Genomic DNA, 15339 nt, shown 5'->3' on the forward strand with positions numbered 1-15339 from the left:
ACAGGCATGCTTGGTGATAAATAGATACAAAATATATTAAAAACTTCCAAACTAATCTGTAAAAATAATGAGGCACATTTTAGTAAACAGAGAAGATTTATATTTCTTCTTCCGTCTTGCCGTTCGCAGGTAGATGTTCAGTTTATTAAATCAGCAACAGACGGAATTTATTTTCCAAAAGCCAAAAGCGAGACCTCAAAACAAACAAACAGCGCTCGCACGAGTCAATCAGAGAGACGAACATGAATAATGATGATTCTGACCACACGTCACATTCACCATCCACACACTGATTCACACACACTCACACCGATTCACGCACACACATTCAACACTTTGGTGTTCAGTATCATGACAAGCAGAGCCGGGGCTCAAACCACCGATCTTCTGTCATCTACTGTTACTTCATCACGACTGCAGACACGTAAAAAAACCCTGATGTATTTAGTCGTGTATGTTGCAGGAAACAGTTACATTCAGATCACAGTCGTCAGCTGAGATCTTTAAATATCTGTTGTCGCACTTCAATGTTGTCACGAGCCAAACAAATCCTCATGAAGTAAGTAAGATTTTTTTAATAAAATCAATTTTCTTTCATGAAAATAACAGATTCATCAACATACACAGACGAAGCCAGTAAACTAATTCAATAAGGGCATAAAATAATAATTTTACAATGATAGAATTAGACTTTTGTTATTATTGTTGTATTAATCTAATATATGGTGCTGTTCGATTCGTACAGGTGCCTCACTTTGTGTATGGGAAGCAGGAAAGTAATCAGTTTTCCAGTAGAGTTACTGGAAATGTTTGAGTCAAACAATCCTACACACGAAAACACTGGAATCTAATCCTACAAACAGTAAAACAATAAGAGTAAGAGTATAAAAGGAGAAGAAGAGTTGGGATGAAATCAAAGAAGCAGAGAGGAGAGAAACATGAAGACACGTTCTTCCACTGATGAACAAAGATAACGACTAATACAGCCTGATTTACATGGATATTAGACTCTCTGGGCTGGAGCCCGTTTGATTAAATCTACAGACTCTGATGGGCTGAATTAAATCCCACCTTAATGTATGCTTGTTTCTTATTTCACTGCTCTTGACTGCTGATTAGATTAATTAGCATTCATTGGCTTGATTTGTCTTGTAAATTTGTACCTGGGAGGCACGCTTAATTTTTTAGAGGCTCTGCGAGCGGCGGTTTTGTTTCTTTGCATTCTTATCAGTAATTCACCGCAGTGAGTGGATCTCATGCAGGCTAAAACTCTCCCTGACCTGCCTCATCTGATTGAAAAAGCTCCTTTCACAATATAATATTGTGATAAAAACATTAAACATATCTGATTATCTAAAGCTCTGTGTTGTTATCTGCTGCTGTTTAGTTTCTTCATCTCTAAAATTATTATCCAATAATTAATTCACTGTCACTGAAGTGTCAATAATAAGTTACAGCTCAGCCTTTAAGGTAATATTGTAATTACGCAACAATTACCAACTGAAATAAAACAATCAAAATGTTCTCGGGCAATTTGCGCTTAAAATAAACATTTAGTTACTCGCTGTTTGCAAACTGAATAAATACCACACATATAAACACTAAACTGCTCTGCTGTAGTGAAAATAAATATTCCTCTTCAGTCCAGATTAGTCGATCTTTAGTTTTCAAAAACTGATCTTCAACAAACAAGGTACACACCTGTATTAATGAGGTATACACACCTGTATCAACAAGGTACACACACCTGTAACAACAAGGTACACACATCTGTATGAACGAGGTACACACCTGTATCAACGAGGTACACACCTGTATGAACGAGGTACACACCTGTAATAACGAGGTACACACCTGTATAAATGAGGTACACACCTGTATGAACGAGGTACACACCTGTAATAACGAGGTACACACCTGTAATCACGAGGTACACACCTGTATCAACGAGGTACACACCTGTAATAATGAGGTACACAGCTGTATCAACAAGGGACACACACCTATATCAACGAGGTATACACACCTGTATTAACGAGGTACACACCTGTATCAACGAGGTACACACACCAGTATCAACGAGGTACACACCTGTATCAACGAGGTACACACCTGTATCAACGAGGTACACGCCTGTATAAACGAGGTACACGCCTGTATAAACGAGGTACACGCCTGTATAAACGAGGTACACACACCTGTATCAACGAGGTACACACACCTGTATCAACGAGGTACACACCTGTATCAACGAGGCACACACCTGTATCAACGAGGCACACACCTGTATAAATGAGGTACACACCTGTATGAACGAGGTACACACCTGTATCAACGAGGTATACACACCTGTATCAACGAGGTACACACACCTGTAATAACGAGGTACACACCTGTATCAACGAGGTATACACACCTGTATAAATGAGGTGCACACACCTGTATAAACGAGGTACACACACCTGTATCAAGGAGGTACACACCTGTATCAACGAGGTACACACGCCTGTATAAACGAGGTACACACACCTGTATCAACGAGGTACACACCTGTATCAACGAGGTACACACACCTGTATCAATGAGGTCAAAAGTGATCTATGTTCATTAATGGATTACACTCTTCCTCTTCTCATTACACACCGGATTCCCACTCACTCTCTCTCTCTCTCTCTCACACACACACACACACACACACACACACACACTGCAGCTGTCCCACTAGACAGAAACTCGGCCACCCCGATAATTATCCAATCACACAAGGTCTCATTACAAGCAGCGGCGACAAGAAACATGATTACATGCTGCTAACTAATTAAGGCGGGGCAGACGGGAGCCAAAGTGCTTCTCTGATTGTCACCGGCAACAAAAGCTTCTTCAGGGTTTATTTCCCAGTGGAGACATACACCGTGACTGGAAACAATCTGCATATTAACCTGTGTCTTCATACTATATTTTAGAGTTGCCAAAATCTTCCATGATAAACGTCTTTTCCCAGAGTATGCTGTAAATATAGATCAACACGTCGTTGGAGCTCCTAAATCACACATTTCCTCAACTCACATTACGACAGGAGCCTGGCTCTGCTCTTTGTGTCCGTCACACTCTCACACTCGCCCTCTGAACCTCGACACAATTAGCCGGCACTCACCTCGGAGAACATGGGCAGTTTTTTGGCAAAGTCGACGACACGGGTGATGGCAGGAGTGATGATCTTGGTGAACTCGCTGAAGGCCTCCAGGTCCACCTTGTCTCCGTCCGACGTGGGAGCGACCGGGGACTGGCCGATTTTGTCTGGCTGCATGGGGGGGAAACAAATGTAGGTGGTTGATTAGAGACATGAGTTTAAGTTTTTATTTATGCTGGGAAATCCCAGGAAGAGACCAAAAACAACATTGAAATGATCTTTCTAATAAATAGCGTCTGTGTAGCCGGATACATCTTCTTCCTCTGCGCCTGGAGCTCAGCTGTTGTCCAAAAAACTATTAAAATCACATCAAATAGCCACAATGTTGCATCGGCTGACACAATCCTTCATCACAATGAACACTCAATCTCACATACACTGTACTGCTGCTGTAAATACTCACAAGAGCACCTGCACGGCTGAAAACAGCCTCCAAGAAATGAACTATTTCCTCCTGTTTGTGAACAACTACAGTGCCAACAACTGTTTAACTGTTTACTGAAATGAAACTATAGCCCAGAAGCCAACAGGAGAGGTTAGGGAAGCATTCAGACACGGATCGAGGCCGCATTCAGACAGAAAACGCAGGTGTTTCCATTCATTTGAGTGGAGTAGTGCGGATCGAACTTTTGGAAAAACGCAGTGGCTGCCAATCAGACACTCGGATCGGGTAAACCTCCTGTTTATTTCATGAAACAGCTTCTAAATCTGAATCTGACAGAAACAAGAAGAAGTTAAATTTGGTTTGTGTCCAAGGTTTGAGAGAGAGAGAGTGAGTGACAGCAGTGGTTGAGTGACACAGACTGTGAATGAGAGTGAGTGAGCGCCAACATCGATAAAGACGGTAATCGTCGAAACAAAAAGTTATTTCCTGATCCGTTTCACAGCTGTTACTTTCAGCACAAACAGATAATTCGCTGCAGCTCGTCCGAATTGTTGGTTTTCATGGGAGTTGTCGACAATAAGGTGTACACAGAATCATCTACATGTAACATGAAAGTGCCACGATTGAGTAGTAGAGGAGCAAAGAAACAAGTGTACTGCGATATGACAGTAAAAAACCCTGGAACAGTTAAAAGTTGATCTGGGTGTGTTTTTTTTCGAGCAGATGAGCTTAACAAGAATAAAATAAGATTATAGGAGAATCGATAAGAGCTGCGGCGTAGGACTTTGAGTAAAATATAAGAGAAGAAACTCAGTTTTAAACAGTTTTACAGGCTCTTTGCTGCTCTCTACAAAGTGCTCACTTGCCTTGGGAGACAAATTAAAACCAATTTATCAGATAAGGACAGCAGATTGTGCTCTGTGAAAGGAATGGGACGTATCAGCACACAGATAGTGGTTGCTTAGAGGAGGGCTGCAGCGAGGAAACTGCAGATCAGTAATACATATGTTTACAAAGTTGTGTGAATCGTGGCTGTGACTATGAAAAATGTTGTTTCACGCTCCTCTGAATAAAGCGGGTGTCAAGGCTGAATTCATTTATTCAGGCTGGGCTTCAACAATAAATGGGATGAGATAAAAGTGTGGAAATAATCACCTCGCACAAGAAACCATCAATCAGAATCCAGAGGGAGAGAAATTGCATAAATCAGCGTGAACTCAGCCAATCCTCTGCTGTGCAGCCGAATGCCGAGCAATTACGGAAAAATTTAAATAATCGTAATAATAACTTTGATGGACTGCAACTCTTGTCATGTCGGAGCCAAAACAAAGCATTGGTTTCACTGGCGGAGGTCAGTGGCATTTTTCATTTCAGTGCTGAGTAAACATCTCTCTGGAGAGAGAGCAGCTGAGGTTCAGACTCTCTGAATGCATGCCACACTCTCATGCAGAGAAGCATGAAAACAAACCACAAGACAAAAGGTTCAGCAGCGTGTCACGGGTCACAAACAAGACACAGACGACATGAATGAACAGGCGTTTTAAAGGTTATGAGATTTAAAATGTGAACGCAGCAGCTAACGAGGTGTCCTGAGCAGAGAATGACGTCACACTTCCTCCGTCTGCATCTACGTCCGCAAATTATGGATTCATTTCCACCAAACAGTTATTGTGGTAAAGACTCACTAAGACTGTGACTGTTCTGCTAAGTTATATTTTGTTTCTATCCAGTTTGAACAGAGTTATGATGTTATGACGATCCCCAAGATAAAATCAACTTTTTTGGTCTGGTGTTCAGCGATAACAATAGAACGTCTGTTTCTGGTTAAACTAAAGCATTGTCTCCAAAATGTTGTCAGACACATTTTGGGCCTGTCAGTGACAAAAACATTTACTTTTCTCGGGAGACGTACTTTGATATATGCCCGTCCGTCCACGAGGATCAGCTACGCTGTCGCAACTTCAGGCGCTCCGTGTCACGATGATTCATTTGACAAAAGCTAAAAAGTCTTGGTGACTGTCGGAGAGACTAACAAAGACGGTTTCTGGTGAGTTTTATTTTGTTTCTGTGCAGCTTGAAGTGTCTTTTTTATGATTATCTGTGAGGTAAAACCATAGAGCCCAATCGTTTGACATCCAGTAGCAGTACATTTCTTATAAATAACCTTGAATGACTCAAATCTGTTTCACGGTTTGTTTGGTTTTGTAGAAACATTTTCCACGTACCTCCAGCGGCATTACATTTAAAGGAGTCTTTAAATTAAGTCTTTGGATGACTCAGGCCGTCCTTCAACTGCAGCCATTTCATGAGAACTTCAATCTCAGTAAGTGCTGCTGGAGTCGTGTTACCTCCACAGACCAGTCAGTACACAAGCAGTTACATAAATGTGTGATGGTGTGCGTATTTGTTTCTGTAAATGTCCTCCACGTCTCACGCCCGTGGGGCTTTATATGTGCTTTCATATGGACTAATGCGATTTTCCTGCAACTGTTAATGTTTGCTTATTGACTGCACGGCCATCTGGGTGATATAGAGAGAAAAACATTTGGCTACAGTACATCCGCAGAGCTGCTGTGCAGGCTGGTCGGTCAGAGCGATGAAACATCGAGAGATACCACGGATCCCCTCGAGAAACTCTTTCCTGGAACTTATAGAAGGAAGAAAACGGCTCGCGATGAATCCCAAAAGAGAACAAGATATCTGGACTTTGACACGAACTCCCGAGAGAGGAGACAAGGGTGGAAAACCTTTTTTACTGCACTCTCATCAGTTATGTGGTCGAGCTTCAACTCTTGACCTTTTATCAGATGGATTAGTGCTGCAGTTTGTTCCAGCAGAGCTGAAAAGGAGAGACGAGGTCCAATATGTTTTACTCTGGCTGACAGATGTGCGATGAACCGTACGCTTCATGTTCATACTTTATGTGATTAAAATCCTTTTTTTTAATTCATAACGTTAACTGTGCTGTGCAACTTTGGCAGAAGATATCACTGAGCAGTCAAACTGCCTCAGAGGAAGACGGGAGGAAAGTTAGAAACCCCAGCGGGCATGCCTCCGTCAGGTCACGACCACAACGCTTCGGTTTGGTCTGTTCTCCACGCGCCTACAAACCACTTCAGAAGTGAAGCGCCAAACTTTCTCAGATTTGGTCATTTTTCTGGTTTATGTGCTTCTAAACATGTAAATATGCTACATAGTTGAACTGTTTGTCTTTTGTCTGTTTGCACAGGGCGCTTTATTTTGAAAACCGACTGGATTCTCTGTGCTGTTTTTGTGCCTGACTTCCTGTCAGCCTCGAGCTGAACCGTGCAGATCGATGCAGGAGGAACATCCGCATTGTAGGAGCCAAAATATGTAAAAAGTACGTTTTCTGGATCACAGGAAAAAGGTCCAATGTTTTTGTCTCATTACGCATCATATCATATCTCATATCGGACAGTTTCACCTTGTTTAGCTTTGTCACATTATGCCATTTTAAGTTTGTTGCTACTCTTTGGTTAATAAACATAAAATTTACTCTACAGTACGAGAATACTTCGCCTCTTAGCTTCAGTTTTAATAGGCAGTGGCTGCTACACACATGATCTGCGGAGTCGAGCAGAGAGACGCTTCTCTAACGGGACCGCTGGGGTTTGAAACATTGACTAGAGCGGCTGCGATTAGCTCCCGCAGCCGGTGGAATTTGGCCTTTACTATCCAATAACATCTCGTATTAGATAGTGTAAAATGATATCAGAGGGGTCGATTGAGTTGTTCATCAATATCTCTTTCCAAACTCACCTTTAGTGCAGAAACTCCCAACACACGTTCATGACGATGAAATATAGACATCTGAACCCCAGGTTGTTTTTTCCCCAACACAAGTATTGATATAAATCGTCTGGTAATAATATGTTCAAATGTGCTGCACAGAAGACTGCACTGCATGACAGGGCGATAAGATCAAATCATCATGGCTGCAGCGCTGCAGGTATGTGGTTCAAACGCGCTGATGCTTACTGAACCTCTGCGTTCAAGCGAAGCCATATGTCCTCCACGCACATGGCTGAGCAGGATATTTTAAACCAGCCGGCCGAGCTGTCCTATTTGTCTCATGAGACAAACAGTGAATAACTGTAGATAAAGTTAACGAGTTTACATTCTATTGAAAGCAAGCGCGTTTTGTGTGAGTTGAAAAGCTGCCAGCAGAGTTTATGCTTCACTCGGCCTGGAAAATGAAATAAAAGCCTGAAAGCATGACTGCGGGAACTAACATGGACAGCATCCTCAGTAAATATGATTAAATTAACTCATTTGCATTCAGAATTAATCATTTATTGCCCGTGTTTTGGAATGTTGTTGTTGTTTACTTCTATAAAAGTCACGTACGGTATAATGAGAAGGTTGGCGCGCTAATCATGAAGAATTTCAATACAATTATTTCATACAAATGTCTGGCGTAATTAATGCTACGTCTAGACAGATGTGTAGACATGCACGTACGCACACAGCTGTATGAGCCGAGTCTCTCTCCGCTAGAAGCCCATTCCAGATGCCTGACCACAGAGTGTGAGAAAGAGAACACACTGTTAACTGTAACTCAAACCAGCGTGTGCGTAAAGATGAAGGCTCCGATGCATCTGGCCAAATAACACAATGGGCAAGATGCACGGGTGGAGCGGCTTCGATGTGGTGTCCCAGCTGTGAAATGTCCAAACCACGGGGCTCTTTAGGACCTGACAACCTAAATCTGATACTTCCACAGCGTGTGTGTGTGTGTAATGCAGAGATCTGAACTGGGGGGGAATTAAAAGACTTGCCTGTGTCCGTCTTTAAATTTAAAGACATATATTAAATATTAAAAATGTTCATTGTCAGCAGTGTTGACATTAACAGTGTGTGTGTGTAACGTTAGCCGTCATGCCAGCGCACACTGGTAATGGCTTTGTCAGGTTTGGATGATTACACGGTCATTCGAGCTCCTCGTGACTGTACCTGACAGATCAGACCATCATCATCATCCTGGGAGTCATCGCTTTGAGATTCAAGAGTTTCACATGAAGGAAAAAAAGGACTAAGACCTGCTCAACGAACATTTCTGACAGCAACAACAAACTTTGTCATCTTACGACTCGTTGGGATCATTAACCGTCTGTGAGGACTGACGTTATCATCTCTTAAATGTTCTTTTTCTCGTCTCAAGACAACATGAGACTTGCAAGATTTAGACCAAATGTCTGGTGTGATGTCATGAGTCGAATGTCCTGCCCACACTACAGTCTGACCACAGGGATGAAGTGTTGTGATGATCCTTCTATTCTCTGTAACTGCTGATCCTCATCAGGGTCACACCTACATGTACGAGTAATTAAGAGTCACCGATTAGTCGCATGTCTTTGGACACGCAGACACAGGAAGAACATGCGAACCCCAGCTGAGGTTCGAACCCGGAACCTTCTTGCTGTGAGGCGACAGTGCTTGGGTTGCATCCTCTCTGCATTGATTTGTATCTCTGCACATCTTTTTGAAGTCCTGGTATTCTTTGTCTCGTTCATTCACAGTTGACTGGGTGTGTTTATTTTTAGAATATAGAAAACACACACACACAGCAGCACGCTGGCTGATCGACGTATCGAACTTTACAAATGTAGGTCATCTCGTTCTTCCTCCCCTTTACCACAAACTCTATATCGTCCTTTGCTCGACTTGACGCGGAGCTCACTGCAATCAGTGCATCGCTGAACACAGTCACCCTCGACTGAGCAGTCATTTGGCAGCTAAAGTACGACGACGTGTGAGGAGCGGTGTCACTGCTGCCGCGCCCACAGGACCGAAAAAGGCTCATCTTGGTCGGCTTAGCATGTAAATTCAGATATTCAGGGTTCAGCAGCCTCCAGAGCCCCGTTAGTGTGTGAAGCCTGTGTGAAATAGAAGTGTTTATCCTTTCAGATGAACCGGGCTCAGGGCTTTTATACAGTATTTCACAGCTGTGCGGGTTACTGCGCTAATCAGTCTATTAAATCCTGGATATGCTCTAGAGACAGGCTTAATACAATAATACAATATGTTTCTTAATACTAACCTTAACTTACTCACTGTGGTTTTAATCCTGCGTCTGATTCATGAGGTGAGAGCAGACGAGTCACGTCGATAACGTGATCTAAAAAAAACAGGTTACACTTTCTCCTCTTGCAGGAAATTCTTCTTCTCCTCTTCACACCTCCTCACCTACGTTATCCCCACATGGCCCACTTCCCCATCACACCTGGCCAACGTCCTCCTTGTTGCCTAGCAACTCCCTCCACAATACTTGCCGCTACACCACTACAAGTGCTTTCAACCCCCCTCCGGATGAACCCCCCCCCCGCATTTCTCACATCTTAACATCCACCTACACCTCGCAGGTCCGTGCTTCTTCTTCTTTTTGAATAAAGCCCCTCTGGGTAAGCACCTCAGATAATCCCGAGCCAAAACGTGAGCTCAGTGTCTGGCCTGTTTGTGCGAGACAGGAGGAAGTTACAAGACAGGGACGCCTGTCCGGGATGAATCTGAGCACTACGGGATAGACAGTTCGAGAGGGAGAAACTCTTGACTTGCAGCATTCCTGCCAAACTCGTAGATGAGCACTGAGGATTTGCGCTCGCCGAGATAAGGAGAAAGCTCACAGAGAGCAGATGGGAGGGGAAAGGAAGGGTAGACTCCGAGGGACAGTGGGAGAGAGAGAGAGAGAGGAAACGAAGAAAGGAAGACAGGGAGGAGATTAAGACAAGAGAGATAGTCGAGGTGTGAATGAAAAGTATGAAGGGAATTAGGCCTGGTTAGAAGCCCAGAAGGATTATGAAGAATAAACCCAACAAATGGTGGAATAACGACACAGAAAAACAGAAACAAGCAGCGAGATAAAGACGAACTCCGAGCGTGTGAGGAAAGATGCGTGCTCCATTTTGTTCTGTTGTTTGAGTCGAAGCAGGAAAACTCTTAAACTCTGTGGTTGCTGCCTGTCGAGTGTTTCTGGCACTAAAAAGCTGTTAAAGTTAGCGCAGGGTCGACCCTTTGACACGTTTTTTAATATCACGTGATTTAAATAGATCCTATTGTCTGATCAGTTTGCGTTCATTGCTTTTTCGTGTGTCAGAGGTAGGTTTTATCCGTCAGGTGTGATAATATTGTGCAGATTAATTTGAAATCTGGCAGCGTCGATGTTGATGTGGCAGGAAAAACAACTTCTGAAAACAAACCTCCAGGTATTTGAAAGAGAAGCTGCTGACGACACACCTGCCAAACCTGTGGCTTTGTTCAAACAACCCTTGAAATAACCCTGAGCTATAAAAATCTAACCCGGAATGATCTTTTATGATCCGATACGTGTGTCAGAACGTGAGTGATGGTTTTTCTCTTACCAGGAATTTGCGCTTCTGTTTCCACTGTGCGCCCTGAGCGTTGGTGTGTCGGTGGGCCTCCGTCACCAGGTGGATCAGCTCCCACTCGTCCCCCGTTGGCTCTGGACGGTTCTGGAGAGTTTTCACCATTTCCTCCTTCTTGCGTCGCTCCCTGTTCTCCTCGATCAGGCGCCGTTTAGCCACCCGCTTTGAGTCATCCAGCACCACTGGGAGCAGGTGGAGGAGGAGGTGGAGGATTAGTTAGAGTTATACAAACCGACTATGAAAAGTTTATTTCTGCACTTCCTCGAGTTAAAATGTGACCTTAACTTCTCCTCAGTGTGATCAAACATTAAAAGAAGCGTTAAGCGCGACTACGCAGCTACGTCTGAAGGTGCATCGACGTCCTTTTACATTTCAAATCTGCGTTTTGAGTCTGTGTGTGCATAAATGCACAGGTCCAACACTCACAGTCCATGGCCATGCCCACTGCGATGCACTTCTTGAAGCGGCAGAGCTGACACTGGTTGCGGGTAATCTTGTCGATGATGCAGCAGCCATCGTACTTACAGGAGTAGGAGGGGTGGAGGTTCTTTTGAATGGTCCTACGGAAGAAACCCTGGAGGAGGAGGAGTGCGGTATGGGGGGGATGGAGGTGAAAGGGAGGAAGGTGGAGACAGGAGTCAAAGACATTTTAAGCACCACCGCTGCTCCATCTGTGTGATCCAGCTGATCTCCGCTGAAGGCAACAGTGTTGGAGTGAGCTGAACTAATTGTAGCTGGGATTAAATTAAAATGCATTATTAGATTAAAAGTGTTAAATCTCTGCATTCCTCAGATTGATTAATTAAATAATTTGCAGCTCGATCAATCGTGCGTCAAACACACGTCGCCTCTCGGGGAGCTTAATCACAAGAGACGGCGACCGACCACATGAGCCGCTCAGCTCACGTCTCCGCGAGGAGAGCTGACGTGACAGCGTCTATGCAAACATGTCGACGCGTCATCAGACACAATGTGTCTGTCTGTGACCTTGGTGTGTGTTTGTGCAGAGGTGTGCGCTCACGTTGAAGCATTGTGTGTGTGTGTGTGTGTGTACCTTGCAGCCCTCGCAGGTAATGCAGCGGTAGTGGTAACCTGTGGCCTTGTCACCACACACCACACATGGCTCATCCTTTTCGAGGTAGCTGGGGATGTACCCTGAGAGAGACGCAGAGGAAAAGACAACGTTACTGAAAACATTCTACACTCCTTACAGCGCACCCTAAACACACTGAAAGCTGAAATTACGAGTTTCTCCGCTCTCAGTTTTCAGGTGATGTGATGGACGTGAATCTTGCCGAGCGTTGTTCCCAACGTGCCTGAACACGTCACATGTACATAAGACAGTTGGAGCTGGTTCTACACCTGGTGTGGACAGTTAGGGAGTCGATAACCACAAAGACACCTAAAATAATTATACGTTAACGTTTGTGTATTTAGACAGAGGATTACCACTTTCCAAAGAACAGGTCTAGATTGTACTCTGAGTCAGAATAATAAAGAAATTCAGCAGTAATTGTCACTTTGCTTTGCTTACGTCTAATCTCTTGTTCTTATCACACCTGTTCTTGCTGTTTGATGCCGTTTCATTTGATTGTGCGCTTTTATTCCATTATTTATCACTTATTCTACGTTTTTTGTGCAGAATTTAAGCTCTGCATTAAAGATACGACCTAAATAAAAATGTGATCTAAAAAAGGATCCTGCAGAAGAACTACGGAGAACTTTTTGTTTGTGTCTCGCAGGTGCATGAGGACAACGTTAATCACTCTCAGTTCCAGTGATTGACAGCTGGTGGTGGTAACGTGCAGAGAACAGCAGCAAAGTAACCTGAAGAAGACGAGTGCGAGCCACCTTGGATGCAAACAATGTTTTTTTAGCTTTATTTGACAGCGACAGCTTGAAGAGTGACAGGAATGTGGAGAACGAGCCACAGATTCGAACCCTGGGCCGCCGCAGCACGGACCGATCCTTTGCACACGGGACGGCTGCTCTACCAACTGAGCTAAACGACACCCGACATTTTTAAAAAAGCAGAGAAGGAAAATGGATTCATATTTGTCGTGGCCTCGAGGTTTCTGTGCTGAATGTAAACAGAACTCTTCGTCTGTTTACAGACACAGGGCACCTTTAAAGCGCTCTATAGTCCCTCCAACATATACAACAAACAGACATCTCAGATATATTCCAGATACATTTAGCAAATTTAGCGATGACTCTGGTCAGCTGCCACCGCGACCGCCTCGCTCGCTCGCTCGCTTCACTGCACCTTCTTCTAAAAGCAGAATCTGACTGAGGAGCAGCCGCCCTTTCAATCCCTTTTTAATTGATTGTCTTTGAACAACACCTAAAACAAAGTCCTGAATGTTTACTGGTGACAGAAAAGGCTTAAAATATAAATCTATTTTGACTTATGTCTGTTTTTTATGAACACAAACCAACGCGGCCATATACAGTCCAGTGTTTGGACTCTCCTTCTTCTTCTTGAGTTAAACTTGGGAACAGTACACTTTGTTCTTTTTCCATACGGCCTGGAAGAGCCACGCTTACAGATCGCTGCAATCACTGTATGTACATGTGTGCGTGTATACCAAGGCGTGGTGAGAGCTGTGACTGGCAGTGTCAGTTGGGCTCTGCCTTTTGGCTTTGTTACAGATTTTATAGAAGTAAGGGGGGGAGGGTGAGAGGAGGATGGTGGGAAAGAGAGAGAGAAAAAAAGAGGAGGAGTGACGGCAGAGAGTGCCAAAGGGGGCACGAGTAATACTTTATTTTTTATGTACTGTTAAAGAGCTCGGGCTCTTTCTCTGTTGACAAGAAAACTGGAGACCAAATTGCACAAGTGCATTTGATAATAGAGAGGAGAGAGGAAGAATGAAACTCTATCCTGCAGACAACAAATAGAATACACACTAAACGGGGGGAGGAGAAAAGAGGAGGGAGAGAAGAAACAAGGGCACCAGAGAGCGATCATATAGGAAAAATGTCAGCTCCTGTGTGCTGGCAGGGCGAACAGCAGCAGCAGCAGCCGGATCTCTGAGCCGGCCTGTTGTGGCTGCGTTTGGAAGCCAAGCCCAAAATCAATACTGCTGCAGCGTTCTGGCTCGGGCTCCTTACCCGCCCCTCCCATAACGGGGCCCTACAATACCTCAACCAACAACAAAAAAAAACCCAGGAAAGGGAAGGGAGATTTTTTTAATACTGTGGCTTGAGTCAAGATAAATATTTTGTCTTCACAAGTTTCCTCCAACATAACATCTGGCTTTTTTTTTTTTAAATCAGAAAGTGTGTGTGTGTGGATCGGATCAGGCTCGGTACGGGACTGATCGGGTCCCTGAAGGAGTCTCAGGATTGTTTCTACCGACGTCCCGACATGACAACAGCACAGTGAGGCGACATCTGAGACTGTAAACACTGAGAACATCAGGACACAAGAAACTGTACACTGTACACTCTTTGTCCTTCTGTCACTAGAAAAATGAGAATAATGAGAGTTCAACATGAATTTGAAGTCAGGTCTGCAGCTCTGGGTTTTGGTATCTAGCTTCTCAGCTGATAATCAATATCAGTGCATGTTAGACAAATACTCCTCCGTGTCCTTGAAAGCCTGCTGAAGCACCCAAAGTCTGGTCGGGAGGGTCCGCTTTCTGACATCATTGCACTGTCTGCAACTCGATCCCGTGCCCCCCGCCTCCTCGGGCAGACATATTGTCATACTTTCCCAGTTCAAATGGGCCGTGGCAGGTGGAATATGCTACAAGGTTCCAGCAGTGATGCAGAGCGGCAGGCTACAAGCCTGCTGGGAGAGGCGAACATGTGGAGCACCGGTGTGAGGGATAGATTTTTCATGAACGGCAAATCAACCATCCTGCACACTCAGATTTTTTATGTTGGTGTTCCTCCCACCTTATCTCATTCAATATCCCCGTCTTCCCTTTCTCCGCTCGCGTCTTTAAGCTCGGGGGATTTGGAGCTGTCACTCAGACAACGCTCTGCGTCCGACAAGAAAGCAGACGGAGCAGAAGGCTTTCGTTTATTGATGACAGTTGCCAAGATGTTTTATTTTTCCTCTTTGGAGGTGACAAATCGAAAGCGTAATGTGCACGAGCCAGCGATGAATCATGTACCGCGAGCTTCTGTGCAGTCTCCCGGCTGCATGCATTCACCGTGGCGAGACTGACAGCTCCAATTTTGCTTCTCAAAAAAAGAAAAAATTAATAATAATCCAAAGATGTATCAAACGTAGCTCAAACAGAATGCTGGGGAAAGCGATTTTCAAAAATGACAGGCTGCCTTTTATTCTCTGTGTTCTCTGAAGAGGCTTAAAAATTCAGGTGGAGGTTTTGTTTCCAAGCTGCCGCCCGCCC

General features: G+C 44.1%; 1 protein-coding gene across 11 annotated transcripts in view; it reads right to left on the minus strand.

The window, feature by feature from the left end:
• The window catches only part of LOC104929205 (thyroid hormone receptor alpha-B), a 188901-nt gene that overhangs the window by 5477 nt on the left and 168085 nt on the right, over nucleotides 1-15339 (minus strand). For all 11 annotated transcript variants that reach the window (XM_027289788.1, XM_019277736.2, XM_027289789.1 and 8 more), the window contains 4 exons: nucleotides 12033-12133; nucleotides 11405-11552; nucleotides 10955-11160; nucleotides 3155-3301 (listed from right to left, as the gene is read on the minus strand). In XM_027289788.1, coding sequence (XP_027145589.1) covers nucleotides 3155-3301; nucleotides 10955-11160; nucleotides 11405-11552; nucleotides 12033-12133 — 602 coding nt within the window. The remainder of the gene's footprint in view (nucleotides 1-3154; nucleotides 3302-10954; nucleotides 11161-11404; nucleotides 11553-12032; nucleotides 12134-15339) is intronic.

Source organism: Larimichthys crocea, chromosome XVI, assembly GCF_000972845.2.
Source record: "Larimichthys crocea isolate SSNF chromosome XVI, L_crocea_2.0, whole genome shotgun sequence".
In the NCBI taxonomy this organism is placed as follows: Eukaryota; Metazoa; Chordata; class Actinopteri; family Sciaenidae; genus Larimichthys; species Larimichthys crocea.